This window comes from Saccostrea cucullata, unplaced genomic scaffold, assembly GCF_032062105.1.
Source record: "Saccostrea cucullata isolate Sc308-1 unplaced genomic scaffold, CSIRO_AGI_Scuc_v1 ctg19358, whole genome shotgun sequence".
Lineage (NCBI taxonomy): Eukaryota > Metazoa > Mollusca > Bivalvia > Ostreida > Ostreidae > Saccostrea > Saccostrea cuccullata.
The window spans coordinates 1-21,534 of NW_026926345.1; the positions used below are offsets into that span (position 1 = coordinate 1).

The 21,534-nt window shown below is 33.7% G+C and overlaps 1 protein-coding gene across 1 annotated transcript; it reads right to left on the reverse strand.

Moving 5' to 3' along the window:
* Positions 1-793: 793 nt before the first annotated feature.
* On the reverse strand, positions 794-18,133 carry LOC134271418 (uncharacterized; the record flags this gene model as incomplete). The annotated part of the gene is made up of 8 exons (XM_062753618.1): positions 18,078-18,133; positions 13,054-13,126; positions 12,588-12,657; positions 11,381-12,297; positions 5,634-5,807; positions 4,065-4,517; positions 2,563-2,814; positions 794-1,324 (listed from the first exon to the last, which is right to left on the reverse strand). Coding segments are annotated over exons 4-8 (2,248 nt in total), but the record flags the coding sequence as incomplete, so codon positions are not given.
* Positions 18,134-21,534: the final 3,401 nt, after the last annotated feature.

A 21,534-nucleotide genomic window follows, 5' to 3' on the forward strand; every position in this document is an offset into this window, starting at 1 on the left:
GGGAAATAAAGGGAATATCTGTTGCCGAGTCAGTGAATATATAATGGAATAACAAATTAGTGAAAAACTAGTCAGTTTTTGGACTCATTGATAAATTGGTCGCCTGCGTAGCGCAGTGGTTAGAGCATCTGCTCTAGAGTCGCGAAGTAAGGAGTCAATCCTTACGTCGCAGATTCGAATCCCACTGTGGGAGATGGGGACCGGTCTTTCGGAGGAGATCGTATACTGTGGTTTCATCAATATTCGTTGAGCACCAATTTTCGTGGATTTCGTTGTTGAGCAGGTCCACAAAATCAAATGTTCATTGAATTACGAAATATGACATTCATTTGTATAGGCAATACCTTTGTCCAAGAAATTACGTTTCCTCGAAAATGTCTGTTTTACAAAATCCATGAAAATTGATGCCAACGAAAATTGATGAAACCACAGTAAACGTTACTAAGGTCCTGTGTCGCAGTAGGTGCTGGCACGAAAAAGATCCCCCATGTTCAGTGGCCCTGAGTGCCGGGTATAGGACAAAATTTGCAGCTCTCCACTGGCAAGTGGTGGTGTCTCCATATGAGTGAAAAATTCTCGAGAGGGACGTTAAACAATATACAATCAATCAATCAATCATAAATTGTATTTGCTGACAAGATCATTGTATCGACCGTTGAATGATGACTTTAAACGAGACTGCTTATCAATTATAAAAATTAAGCAGAAAGCATTGCATGCTTATAATGCATTCGTTTCAAAAGAGACTAGATAACTACATGTAATAAACACTAATCATGTGACAAAAACATACCTTTATGTGTCCATCCTTCGTAAATGGAACCTTCCTGGCTACAGACTTCTTTTCCAACCTTATCCTCAAACTTCTTCTCCATATTCAGCACCAGAATGAAGAATGCCCGGGGACTCAGAAAAATCTGATGTGAGGCATAATATGAACACTGTCCCGCAAAGTCTACCATAGTAATTTTTTTCTCTGGATCACCTGAAACATCTTTGGAAACTCGTAAAATTCCCGATAAATCTGATTCTTTAGGAATATTTTGCTTGTCTTCAACCATTTCTTCTTTTTCCACAAAGGCAGCAGCCTCATTGCCTTTACGTGATTCAGATTCTGTTTTCAAACTCTCATGTGTAATTTCTTCATCACTTGATGATTCTTGATCGCTTGTTCTACTGCCTGTATTCTCCTGACAGACTTTCTTTTCAATGTTCAACTCTTTCATGTCACCAGACAACTCTGCAGGTTTGTCCTGAATACTCTCTTGTTGGCTTGATTCGTCAATTTTAACTTTAAAGCGTTGCTTTTGGTTTGATGAGTTTACTGCAAAGTAAAATTAAAATATTTTACTTTTTTTTAGTCATTTAGTCATTCTATTTATTTCTTTATTACAAACATATATATGCTTTGAACAACACTAGCTTTTTGATCGAGCTGAAAGGTCACGATGCTCACCGACTTTGCTTTCTCTCTCTCTCTTTCTTTCTCTCTCTCTCTCTGACTTATTATATTGTCCCCCAATACTTGAGCTAGAAACTGTGGCCTAATTTACAAGGTCATGATCCACCTCAAATCTTAAAGAATGGTCATCCAAATTAAGAATTGGAAAAAAAGATCCTGTGAGCAATGTGCTCACGAAATGATACCCCTAGTTCCTCTAAGATTAATCCTGCCGGTTATATTTTCAACAATTTTTGGTCCACACTAATGTGCTTCCAAGCAAATACTGTATACAGAGAAATTTTTGCCCCGGTTTTATTTTCGCCCCTTTCGCCCTTTTCTTTTTGGGGGAATTTAAAACAGTGCGAATATAAATTACACAACATAATTTCTTAAACGGAATTGATTTGGTGAATTTTAAACGGGGCAAAATTGTTTGCAAGTGCCAAAATGCGAAAATAACACGGGGAGAAATAACCCTATATACAGTATCTCAAATCATGGCTTTGCTGATTTTTAGATGAAGAATTTTAAAGATATTTTTTATCGAGTTATATATCTCTATGTAAAATGTTGATTTCCTTTTACAGCCCCATCCTACCTCTGGGGATCATGATTTGAACAAACTCTATACTACCTAAGGATGCTTCCATATGAATACCCCCAATCATATTGTTTGCGATCTTGACAAGAAGATTTTAAGAGATAGTTCTTATATTTCTATATAAAACTTGGATTTCCCATTATGTCCCCACCATGATTTGAACTATCCTGAATCTACATTTTATCCGGCAGAAGTTTTACGAGACCTTTTCCAGTCCACTGGTTCAGGAGAAGATTTTTAAATACATCAACAAAATTTTCACCATTTCTCAGTTATCTTCCCTTTGAAGGGGATTGTCTTTTATTTGAATGAACTTGTACCCCTTTTACCCAAGTACACTATGTGCCAAGTTTGATTGAAATTGGCTTACTTATTCTTGAGAAGAAGATAAAAATGAGAAAGTTAATGGCAACACTAACAATGACAGATAACAGAAAATTTTTGACCAGAAAAGCTCACTTGAGACTTCGGCTCAACTAAAAAATTGTACTAAATCTGATGTAATAAAAAATCATACCCTTGATTGTTTTTCCAGTTACATCAAATATGTCAGCCTGGACATCAATTCCCCTGGTTGACTTTGAACTCTCCAGGATTTCTTTCAGGTCGGTGCCCTTCAGTCTTTCTAGTAGTGTTGACTTTCCACTACCTGCACACCCAATGATCATCCCAGAGGCGTGGTACAGGGTCGTCTCCCCTTTCTTCAGATTTTCAATGAAATTCTTCACTGACTCTTCTCCTCTTATTAAAATCTGCATTGGCACACCAACTATAATAAAAAAAAAAACACCTATCATTGTATCGATGTTCTACTAGTTTGAATCAAAATTTTCAAGGCAAACGGATGCAGTTTATGCCCACTTGTTTTTTTTTTAAGTATTCTTTTTATAAGCAAAGACAGTTAATAATATTGATAAGTAGGTCAAACATGGAGGTCATGGTCATATGTTAAAAATAGTAACAAGCTCAGAAAAAATCTTTTTGATGGCAATGCACAAAACTAAATATGAAAGCACTTTTTCTTCATTATCAAAAGTTATTTGGAAAAATTGACAATAACATCTTTGAATAATAATAACTTTTTAATATTTTATACTTAATTTGGACTTTTAATTGTGAAATTATTTATAAATTTTTACTATGTGCTAATTTTGAATTAATTGTGTTTTATTTATCTCATTCCCTTTGAAGCCGGATTAAGACATTCCAAATGACACTCTGCAACTCTGTCAAAATAAGTGTCGCTCGTTAGGTGTTAATGCCTCAGGATTTGTTAATCCTTTACCAATAACTTTATTTGTACAATTTCTTTATAACCTCTTTCATGTCCATTTTATCAAAGAAACACACCTGTCCATCAATTAACTCAACTAGTGTCAAAAGTCAATTATTGTTTATTCTTAATCTTACAAATATCTATGTCAATTATAATCTCTTCAGTTTGGAGGCCCGACGCTCTACTGGTCACATCCAACGTACTCGATTAAGTCTCGTAAGATATTGTTAAAAATCCATGTCAGTTATTTACCATCGTCTTTAATAAATTTGGAAACCTGATTTACCAATTCTTGGACTGTGTATTGGAAGACCATAAGGAATACGGCACCTTTAACCCTTTACGTTTTATTACGGCCCACAGCGCCACTACTTCGTTTTACCCGCCAACATTCCTTCTTCCCCGTTTACGTTCAACAACAGATTTAGTCCAGAAATTACTTTTACAACTTATATCAATTAGCCTGAAATATGCATTTGTATTTAGTCTTTGTAATTTATACACCAATGACTAAAGCTTAAAACATTCTTTAAATAGAATCTTGGATCCGAGAATCAAAATACAGATCAAAATTTGCCATTTAATTTTTTTACTGATTATTTGATGAGTATATGATGGTAACAAATTTTGATTGGGCTGATCTACGTATATTTTCAATGTTTTCATGGTCTTTGATATTGAATACTGTTTGTTATCTCCCTATCTTTCATTTTACACAGTATATATTTACGGGAAATACATACAATTTTTATATACATCCTCATGTATTGATGTATCCTGCCATGTTGGATGGATGAAAATATCCTCTCCAAGTTTTTCTATCAATTGTTCTGTTTGTTGTGGTGATAACCAGCAAAAGACTTCCCCCTCTTTCTTTGGATAGGCCCATGACCTGCAGTACTCAGCAATGTTGTCTTTTTCTGCCAAGGTCAGAAAAATATCCACAAAATCTGGATTTTTAGCGAATCTAAGAAAACTGGTGTGCTTAAAGAAATCACAAGAAAACTCAACATTCACACTATCCTGTTTGAGTATTGGTTTGTACTTCTTTAAGTTGCTAAGATTGGACGGCTTTTTAATCTTCTTGAACTTGAATACTTCAGCAACAGCATTATACTTTTCTATCCAGTGTTGTTCTTCAATATTTAATTTGTATGAAGGGCAGAGCAGAAGGTACATCAAAACTGCATCTCCATCTACAAATAAACAGAAAGTCCATGTACCACAACACTCACTGTAGTTTTGGCTAGATAAAAAGCAGAAGAATTTAATTAAGGTATCCGATCCATATTAGCCCCAGATTTAATGGAATTGAATGCATAATAGATATGTATGGGCTGAATACTCAGTGCATTTAGAACTATTTTTCATCTTTTAGTATGAGAATGTAAGAGTGGGATATGTCCTAATTTAAGACCTTTCCCTGCCCTTGACGAGTTATCTCCCTTTGATTTTATTCAATAAAATTAATTTTTTTTTAAATTGTCTGGTAAATAAATCATTTCTAATTTTTCTTCTATTCAGAATTATCAAATACATCTTTTCACCACAGAATTTTTTGATATTTGAAGTATTTATTTTTTTTATTTTAAAAAACTTGCGTCTTATTTCCATAGTCTTCAATGCATTCTTCAATAATTAATTTCTGCTTATGCAATTAAATTTTTGAAAATTTCTCTTGGTAAATCCCTTTCTCCTCTAAAATGCTTTAAAATAATATAAAGGATATTTTACAAACAAATGATATTCAAGGTTAGAAATTTTGGTCTTAATATGGGTCGTATACCTTAAGTATTTAAAGTTAAAAGATACAAGTGATCCACATCTATCCCACAAACAGGGAGGGGTTGAATAAACTCGCATTGACACTTCTTTAGAATGTTTCCATATTTTTACTATCAGGGAACAACTCTACAGCATATGCTCTACCATTTTCCAGCAAAGGTGCCCAAAATTGGTTGACATTTCAGAGAAGGAAAGAATTTTCAAATGCTAGTACAAGAGGCACGCTGGACATACACAAAAAAAGAAATATATTAAGTTCACCTGCCTCTAGTGATCTAATGGAAAGGTTAACTCTTATGACTGATTAGCTAGGGGAGTCCACACTTTTACTTGAACCTACAACCCTCAGATTTAAAATCCAACGCTCTACTGACTGAGTTAAAAGTTTAACCCACTAGCTGGTGTAAGTAGGAGCATGGCCTCACTAATTACATATACAACACCTGGCAACTTGAAACTCGTACATTCTCAAAAATAAATGTCTAGATTTTTTAAATAAAACACATTCTGCATACATCATTACAAACCTTTTCTCTTGTGAATTTCTCTGAATAATTTCTCAACATCTCTAACATCATGTTTTTTATGATCACTGGAGGTTTTGATGCACATCTGACACAAGGTGACCTCACACGGGATACAGAACTGGGATAACGGACGGCTTGGATGTTTCCTGCATTTGAAATCCTTCAGAGGGAGACCTTTTAAGAAGAAAATAGGAAAACGCATAAGAAATTAAGACATAAATTTTTAGCATTTCAACATTATCATATAATTTTATTTTCCTTGTGTTCCCCCATATCAATTGTAAGGCTGACATTATATTAAGATTTGATTACAGTACACTAGTCAGGAACATTTTCACATTTTTTTCATCTTTTAATATTTACATGTTGTGAAGTAGAAGGTTTCAACTGCAATGTAAATCATTAATTTTTTATTCAAATCTTATACTAAAACATTCATGGAGGATGATGCAATTTAGTTATAACCACTACAATCAGTAAACACTTAATGTCATGATGTAATATACACGATACATGTACATGTCAACCCAGTACACAGTGTAGATTTCCCCCACACCTGCACAGAAATACTACACATTTATTGACTGAGTTCGAGGGCTACATGCGTTTTGTCGGACACAAGAACCAAACTGTCTGCCTAAGGCCATTAGGCTGAAGGCAGACAGTTTGGTTCGATGGTCGACAAAACGCATTTTGTCCGAGAACTCTGTCAATAAATGTTTTGTTATACCTTTCATTTTATTTTATATTTTTTGACATACATGTATTTTGTACTATATTACGTATTGTTATACCTTTAGAAATTTTTTCCTTTACAATTCTATGCAAAAAAAGTCTAACATTTTTAATGTTTTGCTGAGCCGGCATAAAAAAATGATTTTGGACCGCTGAGTGAAATGTTGGACCGCTTATGTCACAAAATGGGCGGAGCTTAATCTCATTTTCATTTTTTGGTGTTCAAAAGTGATAGATCTGATGTTACATCACGGAATTAAGTACAAAATACATGTAAATATATAAAAAATGAAAGAAAAAGTGAGCTAGCTCACATACCCCACGCTCCCCCATAACTTGACCATGAAACACATAATGAAAGGCACATGCAGTGCACTTTAAATACATAGTATAGATAAAAAAGGGCAATAATTGCAAAAAATCTTCTCATCAAAATGTCTTGCATATGAGGACATTTAAATGTGGAATGAAGTTTCTAGATAAATAATGGAATCAAAATTTCTTGACAACATACAAATCCACACATTAATTTGAAGGGGGGGGGGGGTGAGAAATTTTCTTGAATAATAGTCAAAACTCTTTGGGATAAAATTATGGAATATGTTCTAAATATCAGCATAGGTTGACAAAACAATGTAAAACAGTTTAAGAGGAGTGGTGCTGACAAACTGTTCATCTCTATATTTTAAATATGGCCAAAAAAGTCTAAGTTGGAAAGTATGGAAATTCCCAGAAAAATAAAGGAATCGGAATTTCCTGGTAATATGCATATAAATACATTGTGTCCTAAATATCTGCAAAGTTTGACGAAATTCTGTGCAGCAGAATTTATGAGGAGTTGCGCTGACAAATTGTTCATCTCTATATTCAAGGTATGGCCAAATGCCTAAGTCATTAGTGCGGAAATTACCGGGAAAAATAATTGAATCGGAATTTCCTGATAATATGCACATCTACACATTGTGTCCTAAATATCTGCAAAGTTTGACGAAATTCTGTGCAGCGTTTTATGAGGAGTTGCGCTGACAAACTGTTCATCTCTATATTCAAGGTATGGCCAAATGCCTAATTTAAAAGTGGGGAAATTCCCAGAAAAAATAATGGAATCGGAATTTCCTTGTAATATGCATATCTACACATTGTGTTCTAAATGCCTGCAAAGTTTGACGAAATTCTGTGCAGCCGTTTATGAGGAGTTACACAGACAAACTGTTCATCTCTATATTCAAGGTATGGCCAAATGCCTAAGTTAAATTGCAGAAATTCCCGGAAAAAATAATGGAATCAGAATTTCCTGGTAATATGCACATCTAAATATTGTGTCCTAAATGCCTGCAAAGTTTGACGAAATTTTGAGCAGCCGTTTATGAGGAGTTGCGCTGACAAACTGTTCATCTCTATATTCAAGGTATGGCCAAATGCCTAAGTTAAAAGTGCAGAAATTTCTGGAAAGAATAAGGGAATCAGAATTTCCTGGTAATATGCACATCTAAATATTGTGTCCTAAATATCTGCAAAGTTTGACGAAATTTTGAGCAGCCGTTTATGAGGTGTTGCGCTGACAAACTGTTCATCTCTATATTCAAGGTATGGCCAAATGCCTAAGTTAAATTGCAGAAATTCCCGGAAAAAATAACGGAATCAGAATTTCCTGGTAATATGCACATCTACACATTGTGTTCTAAATGCCTGCAAAGTTTGACGAAATTCTGTGCAGCCGTTTATGAGGAGTTACACAGACAAACTGTTCATCTCTATATTCAAGGTATGGCCAAATGCCTAAGTTAAAAGTGCAGAAATTTCCGGAAAGAATAATGGAATCAGAATTTCCTGGTAATATGCACATCTAAATATTGTGTCCTAAATATCTGCAAAGTTTGACGAAATTTTGAGCAGCCGTTTATGAGGAGTTGCGCTGACAAACTGTTCATCTCTATATTCAAGGTATGGCCAAATGCCTAAGTTAAATTGCAGAAATTCCCGGAAAAAATAACGGAATCAGAATTTCCTGGTAATATGCACATCTACACATTGTGTTCTAAATGCCTGCAAAGTTTGACGAAATTCTGTGCAGCCGTTTATGAGGAGTTACACAGACAAACTGTTCATCTCTATATTCAAGGTATGGCCAAATGCCTAAGTTAAAAGTGCAGAAATTTCCGGAAAGAATAATGGAATCAGAATTTCCTGGTAATATGCACATCTAAATATTGTGTCCTAAATATCTGCAAAGTTTGACGAAATTTTGAGCAGCCGTTTATGAGGAGTTGCGCTGACAAACTGTTCATCTCTATATTCAAGGTATGGCCAAATGCCTAAGTTAAATTGCAGAAATTCCCGGAAAAAATAACGGAATCAGAATTTCCTGGTAATATGCACATCTACACATTGTGTTCTAAATGCCTGCAAAGTTTGACGAAATTCTGTGCAGTGGTTTATGAGGAGTTGCGCTGACAAACTGTTCATCTCTATATTCAAGGTATGGCCAAATGCCTAAGTTATTAGTGCGGAAATTCCCGGAAAAAATAATGGAATCGGAGTTTCCTGGTAATATGCATATCTACACATTGTGTCCTAAATACCTGCAAAGTTTGAGGAAATTCTGTGCAGCGGTTTATGAGGAGTTGCGCTGACAAAAAAAAGAGGACTGACTGACTGACGGACTGACTGACTGACTGACGGACCAGTCAAAAACATTATACCTCCCGCAACTAGTTGCGTGGGGTATAATGAAATAAAATAAAATGAAAGGTATAACAAAACATTTATTGACAGAGTTCTCGGGCAGAATGCGTTTTGTCGAACCCTCGAACCAAACTGTCTGCCTTCGGCCTAACGGCCTCAGGCAGACAGTTTGGTTCTTGGGTCCGACAAAACGCATGTTGCCCTCGAACTCAGTCAATAAATGTATAATGTAACATTAGATCTGTCACTGTTTAAATCAAAGAATGAAGATGAGATTAAGCTCCGCCCATTCTGTGACGTAAGCGGTCCAACATCTCTCTGAGCGGTCCAACATCGATTTTTTTATGCCAGCTGATCAGCAAAACATTAAAAATGCTAGACTTTTTTTCTGTATAGGTTTGTAGAGGAACAATTTTTTAAAGGTAAAACAAACAACATTCCTACACAGAGCTGGGCTAATATAAAAGGTGTTGCTATCAAAATCATGTCTTCTGTTTATAAAACTATATGAAAATACTGTAGAGGTGGAATTTCTTTTTTTCGTGAATGAAGTACAATATATTGAAAGAACTTGAAGAATGCCAATATATCAATCCCTTTTAAGAATTAGAATACCCCCTCCCTTTCATAGTCATAACCCTAATCTCTAACCCACCCACCACCATACCCATTTAACAGTTGACTATTCCCTAGATAACATTTCCTTACAATCTTAGTGACATATAAACAGTTAAACAAACATTTAACCACACAATTAAAATCCCTTCCATTCCTCATACTAGTTAGCAGCCTACTACATATATACTGTAAAGTTTGGTGTACAAGTAAGATGTCAGACCAAACAAAAGTTAAAATCAAAGAGAGACGTGTTCATATTAATCAAGGTCAACAAAGGTAAAAACTTATCTTCATTAGCCTAGAACACAAAAAAGTTATTTATGGAATGAATTTGAAAGCAACCCAAATTATACTGTAAAACTTTACGCTTTTTAATTCATTCCTTATAAATGCTTTAATTTTAAAATCTTCGAGTAAAGAAAACTAGGCAATTTCTTCCTTACAAATGACTTCAAATTGTTCATAATTTTAAAGTAAAGTCAACATGGTCAAGCGCATTGATGTGTTTTAATTTTTTTGACGTACGTTATGGTGACGTAGGCAACCCACATTATACAATATAGATTTTTTTTATAAAAAAAAATGACTCATTACAACCAAAATTTAATTATTTATCAACAATGAACATAAATTAATATTTCAAATAATGTATCTAGTTATAATTACATGTAAAATCATTAAAGTACTTTATAATTCTTAAATCCCCATCTTAGAAATATTTCTTGTCTACTTGTCATCAAACTACTGTATAGCAGGTAAAAATCACGGTCGGAAAAGATCGCGATTTGTTTAATTTTCAGCAAATCGCGGTCGTTTGAATTCGTTGAAAGGAAAAAAAAAACATACATTTTTTAACAGTACTTGCAAGCATTTTTCTTTAGGTGTTTATTGTGTGAACTGTTCTTTTCAGTCTCTATCTTACAAAAGTCTGTTCATGTAAATCGGGCATATCAGACAGGAAAGGCAAGTCTACATTGTGTGTCAATTTTGAGCCTGATTAAATAATAACGAAACACCGCACTGATCCCGATTTGAAGTCAAAATCATATCCCACATTCAGAATATTTTTTTAATTTTCGAGTCCAAATAAAAAATAAATGTAGTAGTCAAATTGTTGAACTTTTAATCATATAATTGAAATTAATTAATTTTTTTAACCCTGTTTACTTCTCAAGTGCCGTGATTAAAGGTAATGACTGAGTGATACGCACGGGTGTAATTATACAAGCTTGTTTAATTAAAGTACATTGCACGTCTACTAGATGGGAAAACTACCATAATCGTGAGTGATAGAAATTAATTTAACAATTAATAAGCTTTACAAAACACCAACAACTATGTGTTTGAATACACTCTCGTAATTATAATGACAGTCTACATCTAAAAACAGATGATAATAAAATTTCAGATTATCCTAATACCGGTAAATCTTTTCAAGAATTATTCACTGTATGTTGAATTCGCGGAATTTCTTTTTCAGCGAATATAGCGAATATTAACTCCGCGAGTTAATTTCCTGCTGTACAGTAAACTAACATGTTGTGTTATTAAACTGAAAACAATCCGTAAAATGATTATAAGTAATGGCTTTCCCAATAATTATCAGATTGTCTTTATCATATAGTGTACACACACTGTTGTTAAACAATCAAAATACATGTACTATAAATAAAAGTGCTGAACAATAACTATCTACAATATATACTAACCAGCCAGAGAGTCTGTATCTACCACTCTGTATATGTTGACTTTGTTGTTGTTCCATGACCCTACCCACAGTAGGTGAGTGTTCTCATCATAACTCAGGCCCCGTGGTCTGTCTATCCCGTGTTGTTGTGTGTGTATTTCTGTCAGATAGTGACCCTCACTATCTAACATCTCTACAGTATCGGTGATAAAATCACACACCAGGATGTGTGACAGCGCGTCAGTACAGATTCCACGTGGCCGTAGTCGTGATCCTGATGGAGGACCTGTGTAGGAGAATCGGTGATTACCGTCACGATCTGTCACCACTACAGCATCACGGCCCCAGTCAGACACAATAACATCTCCATTGCGGTTCTCTGTGATGTAGACAGGTCCTTCATACAGTCTATGACCTGTGTTGTTGTGGTGCTGTATGGTCTGGATGTTTTCTCCTGTGGAGTTATACCGCACTACCTTGCCTTGTGTCCTTATATCAGTATTCCTCATCCCGACCAGCAGGTCTCCAGTGGAGGGGGAGCTGTACACACACCGTGGTTCCCATGGTGATGTGTTGTACTTTATTATCGTAGTCTTTTCTTTGTTCTCTGCAGACAGTTTAACAATGTTATAATATTCCCTGTCTATGTAGATTAGATCACCGTAAGAATTCACAGTGTGTCCTCCATAATAACTTTCTATATCTGTCACACAATCTAGTTCTTCTCCTTGTGTGTTTGTCAGTATAAGATTCCTACCATCACTGATCCAGACCCGGTCTGATGACACACGGGAAATGTGATCACCACGACTAACACCTGACACGGTGAGAGATTTCTGTATCACAGCTCTATACATCATTGATAGCAGACCTCTATTTCTTTATCCTGATGTTTTATAACACAATCCCGTGTGGATTTCTTCAGTCAGGGAGATCTCTCTGTAAATTACAACACAGTGTTAGAATTATCTACATCAGTTACAGGTCTCTCTAAATATTGTAGGCATATATCACATCTCTTTTTATAATGTAGGCATACATCAATGTCTTAGTTTTAATAACATAAAGAATATTAATAAATAAATATTAAATTAAGATACAGAAAAGCATAAATACTTTTACACTGAGTACTGAATCCGTTATAAATCTCTCTGTAAGCATGTATCATTGTCTTAGTCTTAATAACATGAAGAATAAAATTGAATTAAGAGAAAGATAAATACAAATACCTTTACACTGAGTACTTTTTTTTAATCAGGATCTCTCTAGCAGGGTCCAACTGTTCACCACAAGTCTGATCTAAAAATTCAATATAAATGATAAATAATAACATTGTCGAAACTGATGGTTTAGATTTCTAAGGTTACAAGTATCATAATTTATCAACTGAAGACGTTTTCAATGAAAAAAATATATAAAAAAACATTTATACCCATTACAGTTTTTTTCATATATCAGGATAATGAATTTATTTGAAATGTTAAATGTCAATTATATCCAGTAGAAGAGAGAAGAACTTTATAATTTACACAGAATGCTAAAACATGATAAACTATGTCTTCTTTATAGACTTACAAAATTGTCAATGAGCAGTATTCAATGTAGATTTTTGTGATCCTTACTAAATAGGTAGGTATGATCGACATTATGTTGTGACATGGTTATAAATAGTAACAGAGAATTGTATACCATCACTACACTGATTTCTTGTATCTGGTAAAAACTGTATACATGTACAGGTAGCGTCCATTCATCTTGGTACTGTGTTCTGGGTAAAGAAAATAAAGAATATATCATTATTCACCATTTTTACAAAAATACATCTCTTCAGCTTATATTATTTAAATAAAAAGAAAGTTGTCTTCATTATGAAATTAAAAAAAAATTCTAATGATAGCTTTCATCTGACAGGGATTTGTGGTTTCAGCAATTTTTAAACAACAGGCCCATAGGCCACATCACTCACCTGAGTAACTCTGATCTTTAACAGATTTTCCAGTATATAAGAATAAGACCTATTGAGACCCCGCCCTATCCCCAGAAGTCATGATTTGAACAATTTAGAATCTACACTATCCCAGGATGCTACAACATAGGTTTCAGCTTTCTGGCCAAGTGGTTCTTGTGAAAATCTTAAAAGTTTGTTCCCCTATACTTAAATGTTAAAATTGAATTCCCAATTGTTGCCCACCCTACAGCTGGGGGTCATTATTTGAAAACAATTTATAATCTACACTATATCATATACCTAGTAGTGTATCAGCCCTGGGAAGTAGCGCTGTCTCGCCTGAGATATCTCTGTCTCTGCCCGTCGTCAAGGGGCTGTCTCGCCCTCAAATTTCAAAGCACTATTTCTGCTTAATTTGTGTGAATTGAGAGTTTAAAGATTCATATTTAACTAGAATCTTTATAAATTATTTATTTATGCTAGAATTTTGAGAAAATTGTTTTTAAAAAGTGCGCCAAATGATAGCACTTGTGACGTAAGAGAGGTAACTCTTGTTTACTTCCTGAACAGCAAAAAACCATGTTTTGAAAAAAAATGGACGTTTATTTGCTTTGACAGTAAGACAATACCAAATTTTTATTTATAAAGTGCCATTTTTAATTTAATATACATAATAAACAAAAGTAACATGTACTATAAATCTTAGATTTACAAATTGTAATGATTCGTTGATGAAGTTGTAATCCCGGTTCGATCCAAAGTGAAAGTAGAATATTTTTAGCCTTAGGACGTTTAAATTTCTATCTATGTAAATTAATGTGCTTCAAAATGAAATGTTTCAAAACACCATGCAGGACTATTCTTTTTAATGACCAGACCAGGCAAATCTTTCTCTATATGATTATTCACCATCAAGCAACATCTTCAGGAACATCGAAATAAAGAAAGATAACAGCTGTTAACTCTAATTTTCTTACGACAAAATTGAATAAACTTTTTGATTGAAATAATCATTCTATTCTTTGTTTTGTAGATATATGATATAAACAACATCATACCACTGTTTTGATCTCGTCCCTGGTATCAGCCCTCAGATGGTCTCAGCCCGCCCTCCGGGCTTGGGCCGATACCAACCGCTCGGGCTGATACCAGGGCCGAGATCAAAACAGCAGTGTGATATTCTATATATCCTAGAATATGCTCCCATATAAGTTTACAATTTGAACAATTTAGATTCTACACTACACCAGAATGTTTCAACAAAAGTTTCAGCTTTTCTTGCTCAGTGGTTCTTGAAAAGATAGACTCCAATCTATTTTTGTCTTTTCTTGAATATCTTCCCTTTGAGGGGGAGGGGGGGGGCATGGCCCTTAATTTTAACTTCATTTAAGAATTTAACTGTTCCCCTTATCAAAGAATATTTTGTACCAAGTTGGGTTAAAACTGGCCCAGTGCACAGGATGAAAATCCACCATTCAGTCGACTGAATGGTGGCTGAATGGCAACTGAATGGTCACTGAAAGGTCACTGAAAAGACCCTTTCCCGTGACCTTTCCGTGATCATTCAGTTACCATTCAGTCGACTGAATGGCACATAAATTTCAGTGACCTTTCCGTGATCATTCAGTTGAATCATTTTATTGAATAATATGCTTATTTTTTAACCTAAAAATTTTATTTCACTTTTTCTTGGTATAAATAGCATTAAATGTATCTAATTCCGAATAAAAAAAAAAAAATAGGAAAAAATAAATACAAGAAAAAAAAATTGCTCCCATGTCCAGAATCGAACCCAGGTCTCCTGCGTAGGTGTCTGCGACCTTATCAATTACGCTATGACTTCTTGCTGACAAAAGAGGTTTTAAAATCCATTAATTTATTGAAATCGATCAGTTCACCTGTTGTATCGAGGAGCTGCAATGTGTATATATCTTGTATATCTTTTGTATATTCTATGTTAGTTGCGCGGATTTTTGGGACAGACTAATTAATTACACATCTCCTATTGGGATAATGACAATTATCAGAGACGGGCACCTGTTACTGTGTCAAAGATTTTTAAGATCGTTGTAAATTCTCTAGCTAGAAACTTAGTAGAATGATTTTATTAAAGCAATATCATTTAGAAAGCTAAAATCTCCTATATATTTTTTTTTCTACAAGAGGCATGTATAAAAGATTTGTTTATTCTTGTAATTAAAAATTAATTTAAAATAATGTCTTTGAAAAAATAAATATCTTGCAGTTTTGACAATGACATAATTTAGAAACAAAATTGATCAGTTATACTTGCGATCTTCCAGAAATGGTTTAAATAATATAAATTCTGTCTCAGTGATCAGAACTATTTACTTCCATGAAAAAAATACACATATAAGCACTATATTTAAATTTTGAATTGGTAATCGGATCATCATTTTTTAATTTTTCTTAATGTAACTAGAAATATTCAATTAAAATCATTTTGAATAAGTCTCACATATTTTATTTTGGGGATAGACAAATTAATTACACATCTCCTATAAGGATGATGACAATTATCAGAGACGGGCGCCTGTTTCTGTGTCAAAGATTTAAGATCATTGTAGTAAATTCTCTATCTTAAACTTAGTAGAATGATTTTATTAAAGCAATATCATTAGAAAGCTAAAATCTCCTATATATTTTTTTTTACAAGAGGAATGTATAAACGATTTATTTATTCTTGTAATTATCAATAATAATTACCTAGACATATTTATGATATCTGATTATAAAATAATACGCTAGTGAAAAAATTACTAAATTGCAATTTAAATATCACTGAAAGGTAGGGGTGTGCAATATTATCGATATATCGGTATATTGCAATATTAAAGCCAACAATAATATATCGCAATATATTTTTGATATGTAAACCGGAAGTATTACACAAACGCTAAATATGGTGTATTTGCAGTTGTAAAGTTTGTATTTGTTAGTAAAAGACATTGCAACAGTGTGTAAAAGGTAAGAATGGAATTAAAAGGATTAATAATTATATGTTTTTCAAGGATTATGTTGTAGATTCAATTCAACAACAGTTAATTTTTTTTCCGGAAAACTTACTCTGGTTTCGTACTATTCTTTATCAAAATGGCGGATGAAAAAAATGTTATAAACGATGTTCAGCCAGTTTAGGTTTGTGATGCTTAAATATTGCGATTCCTAGGTCTGAGGACGCATAACGCGTTTAAAGAAATAAAAGAAAAGTTGAGATATGACATAATACAACAGTTTCTCAATTTTTACGAAGTTTATATTTAAGAAAGGGAGAACCTGTCCACTGTCTGAGACTCTCTTAATTTTACTTGAAAAATATGTGGACCTCTGACAAGTCACTTAGACATTTAGACACCTTGGAAATAAATAAACAGTGAACAGCAAACATTTTCTTGATGTGAAATGATCAGATATGGTATTTTGAGTTTTAACTTTATAAATACACTATTTTTCAGTTTACTACAAACTTTACATGAAATAGACAGCAATGCAATATATTGCAATATTCATCGCAATATGCCATCAAATATTGCAATATATCGCAATATAATTTTTCTGGCGATATCCACCCCTACTGAAAGGTGGTGGAAAGGTCACTGAAAAACGACAGAAAGGTCACTGAAAGTCGACGGAATGGTCACTGAAAGATGACAAAAAAGTCACTGAAAGTCGATGGAAAGGTCACTGAAAGTTGATGGAAAGGTCACTGAAAGTTGATGGAAAGGCCACTGAAAGTTGACTGAAATGTGTCCGCTGAATGGTGACTGAAAGGTATCTGAAATGTGACTGAAAGGCAACTGAAAGGTCACTGAAATGTATGTGCCATTCAGTGTCTGAATGGCCACTGAAAAGTTACTGAAAGCCGCCTTTCAGTTTTAACTGAAAGGTCTTGGTTCTTCCTGTGGTGGTTTATGAGAAGAAGTTGAAAATGTGAAAGTTTACAGACGGACAGGAGGAAGGACAGAAGTCGGACAAACTTTGAAATCTGTAAAATAATTTTAGACAAATGGCCTAATGTATTTTCACTTTAAAAATCAGCAGAGCACACCTTAACACCAAAATCCCTGACCCATAGCCATAAAATTTACAATTTTGGAAGAGGCGTTGTTCCTCATCAGAACTATATACTTAGTTTGTTTAATACCCAGGAACATAGAAGATTTTCAAAGAATTAATGTATTTTTACAATATAATCACTAAAGCCCCACCCTAACACCAGAACTCCAAACCCTTGGGCCATGAAATTAAAATAGACATTCTTGCTCATCAGAACTATGTATTTGGTTTATTTAACACCCATGGACAGAGAAGATTTTCAAAGAAATAATGCATGTTCAGCATATCATCAGCCCCTTCTAGCACCAGAACTCATGGACCAGGGGCCATGTGTCATGAATTTCACAGTTTTGGCAGAGGACTTAATGCTAATTACAATCATTCCAACTGTATGACTGTTTGATGTCAAAAGTAAAGAAGAGGGTTTTTGCAGGGGGGGGGGGGGGGGGCAGGGACGTTAAAATTAACAAATTTTGTTACCCATAACTCATTGATGGTTTATGCCAAAATTGGTTGAAATTGGTTTGGCAGTTTCTGCTTACAAAGAAAGAGCCACAAATGTTTAAAATCTAACATACGACGACGGACGAAAACAGATAGCAATAGGTCAGGTGACCTACAGAATTCTGTCTGTGATCTTTTACATTCAGATACAAAACTTTGAATATCTTCTAGGTAAATGAGATTTAAAAACCTGTAAGGAGATGATGCTTCCCTTTCCCTGACAATGGTTGGATATTACACACTGGGAATCTGTCAAAATAAGTTAAGACTATTACATGTAACCTATATATCCTAAAATACAGGCATGGAGTAATCGTAATCGAGTAATCGTAATCGATTGTAATGATTACTTTTTTTCAAGTACTCGACAGTAATCTGTAATCGAAGAGATTTTCGATGACTTGTAATCGTAATTTAATCGATTACAGCTAAATTTTCCAATGTAATTATAATTACTTTTTCGATTACATTTAATTACTTAATACATATTTACACATCTACTTTATACATGAATGTTAATTTGTAGAATCATTTCCAGTCAGTCAAACATAAATTTTATATACAAATCACTCAGTGATTTTATAATCATAACTTGAATAATGTTCACAATAAATTTGCATTATTTACACACTATTATTTTCTTTTTAATATCTTAGATGCAGATAACTTTGTCTTCTGACAGAAAATAATATATATCAAGAATACATTTGAGTGTTTTTATATGAAAACAAATTTTCTTACATTTAACCTACAACCTACATTGTACTACATAATGCCTTAAAGAAAAATAAGAGGAAAATACTTATATCTTTTGTGTTTTAAATTTGCAAAATCATTTCTATTTTTAAATTCAAAATGAACTTGTTTTGTAAATGAGTGTTTGTATTTTAAAAGAGAAGGGTGTTAAGTGTCACTGTGTTTATCTTGGTTAATTGGCAGGGATATCCCTGACTGCAGATAATGAGGTGTGAACTGTGAACTTAGTATTTTATGATTAATAAAGCCTTAATATACAAACAATCTTATAGAACAATCGATAGCTCTCAAAACAATCATTTCAGCACAAAAAATTGTGCTATTAGATATATACTTAAAGGTACATTGAGTTTACATGCTCATTTCTAAGAGCTCTAATGTATTTATTTTTCAAAATTATTAAAACACGGGTTGTGTATATGCATACTACCACTTGCAGAATATTCAAATGCTTGTAAATCACTGTAAAATATTAAATAATTTCTGCAACAATGAAAAGATTTTAAATGTGGAGGTTCAAACACAAATTGCATAAATACTTTCAAACTTCAGAGGATATAATTAACATAACTACATAATATTAAAATATTTTTTCTGCTTTGATATTTGAGAATGGAAGAAAATTGAAAGTAATCGATTATTAATCGATTACATTCTCTTAAGTAATCGATTACAATCGATTACAGGACAAAACTGGCTGTAATCGATTATTAATCAATTACACAAAATTCCTCAAAGTAATCGATTATTAATCGATTACATTTTTCAGTAATATAGCCCATGCCTGCTAAAATAAAGAGTCCTTGAGTTTGTAATACACCAGAAGTGTTAAAATGCGAATAATATATGCTTTTTAAGTTTTATGTTGATAAATATATGTATAAAAGACTTGAAGTATATACCTAGGCATGTAAATACAATTACAATGTAAATTAATGCTTACATATGGGTCAATTGATATACATGTACCCTTGTGAGAGTTTTAAAAAGAAACCTGTAAGGAGATGATTCTTTCCTCTTCGTGATGATTGGATAGTAGGATTCTGGTTAATCTGTCAAAATAAATTGAGACAATTAACATATATATAAATAATGAACCATTTAACTTATGAAACGCTATGATAGATCCAAATATTTAATCAAGGTTTTCTTGGGGTATGTTTATGGATGTAGATATATATCATGTTAGGGTATTTACTAATGTTATTATACTTTCATGTTAAATACTAAAATCTGATTGGTTTAGACGCAGGTAACAATCCGTTCGATTACCCTGAGCCTTAACAACACACATGACAACGGGTAACACAACGGTAATGCCACATATGTGGAAATTATGCGCGTACGGTTCACCGTAGAATTGTCAAAACGTCAGTTGCGCGTTTGAAAGAACCGGAATTAACTTGACGTCAATAAAAGCTTGCGTCCGATATAGCTTACTTGAAAACAATAAACGACAGACGATACATGCTTGCGAGTGTAGGAAACATGCTTGCAAACCAGAAATAACGAAACTTTATATGATGAATGACTCGAATTCGAGTATCAAACAAACAATAAGGAGATTAGTGAACCGGTGAGTGTGAAACCTTTCTATACATGAACAGAAAGGCGATCAACGGTTTTTTTTTTTTTTTTTTGCTGACGTCCTAAGTCAATAAGACATTCAGTATAATAAAATAAATGGTGCCCGTTTTGTAGGGTAACATTTGAAATTGACACCCCTCGAAAAACCATTGTCAACCTCCGCTGACGCGTCGGTTGACAATGGTTTTCCTTGGGGTGTCAATTTCAAATGTTACCCTATAAAACAGGCACCATTTATATAATGGCTTTAATGGATTTTCTCCCTATATATTTAGGCCAAAAGAAAAAAAAAACTCTTGTTTTCTGTCCCCTGACCAAAAAAATTAGGGTAGGTAGATAGGGAAAAAATTTTATTTTGAGAAAATTTTATTTCCCAAACTCAATGAATGCAGAACATAAAGGCAGCATGTAAGAACAAGAAAACAATATGTTACCAGTTTACGAAGCAAGTTTGTTAATAAAGATTTATAAAGTAAAGGTATTCTGTACACTTGTGATGTATCAGTTCTGTAAATATTGTTGGTCGACTTCAGTATTTCAGGAAAATAGTCACCCAAAAAATGAAAATGTGATAAAAACTTTTAGGAACGGAGGGTAAAATGTAGGGTAAGTTGGGTGTCAGGAAACAAGAGTATTTTTTTATTTTGGCCTTATCTACTGTCATCATACCCCCATGGGTCATGACAAGATAAAAAAGATAAGATAAGATAAGATAAGCTTTATTTAAAGTCAGTATGTTAGTTAAAAAAAACACAAGCTCTAATGAGCTTTTGACTGACATGATTAACATATACATAACGGTAAAACAAAGAAAACATGCAGCACTAAATAAACATAGAATTACTTGCAACAATACAGCACACAGTCTAATCTAAAGGACATCATCAGTTAAAAATACATATAAAAACTCACATGTACAGACACATAGACAATACAGTACAGATGCATAGAGAAAGCACAGGTATACATACATAAGTCACAACATTACAAACATGCGGACAGCACATCGACAGAAACATAAAAGAACATAACAGGAAAAAAAGATAAATAAGAAGAGAAAAACTGACACACATGCACAGACACACAAACAAAAAGACACAACTTACCTAGTGGAGCAGGCTGTACACTCACAGTCCTTACCGCTCCAAGAGGCAATCAAAGATTTAAACTGTAAAAAATTGGTTTGACATTTAAAATGTTCAGGTAAGGAGTTCCATAAAACTGGTGCTGCATATCTAAAAGACATTTTGCCATATGATGTAGTTCTCACTTTTGGTATTTCTAAAATGTTTGAATATCTAAAA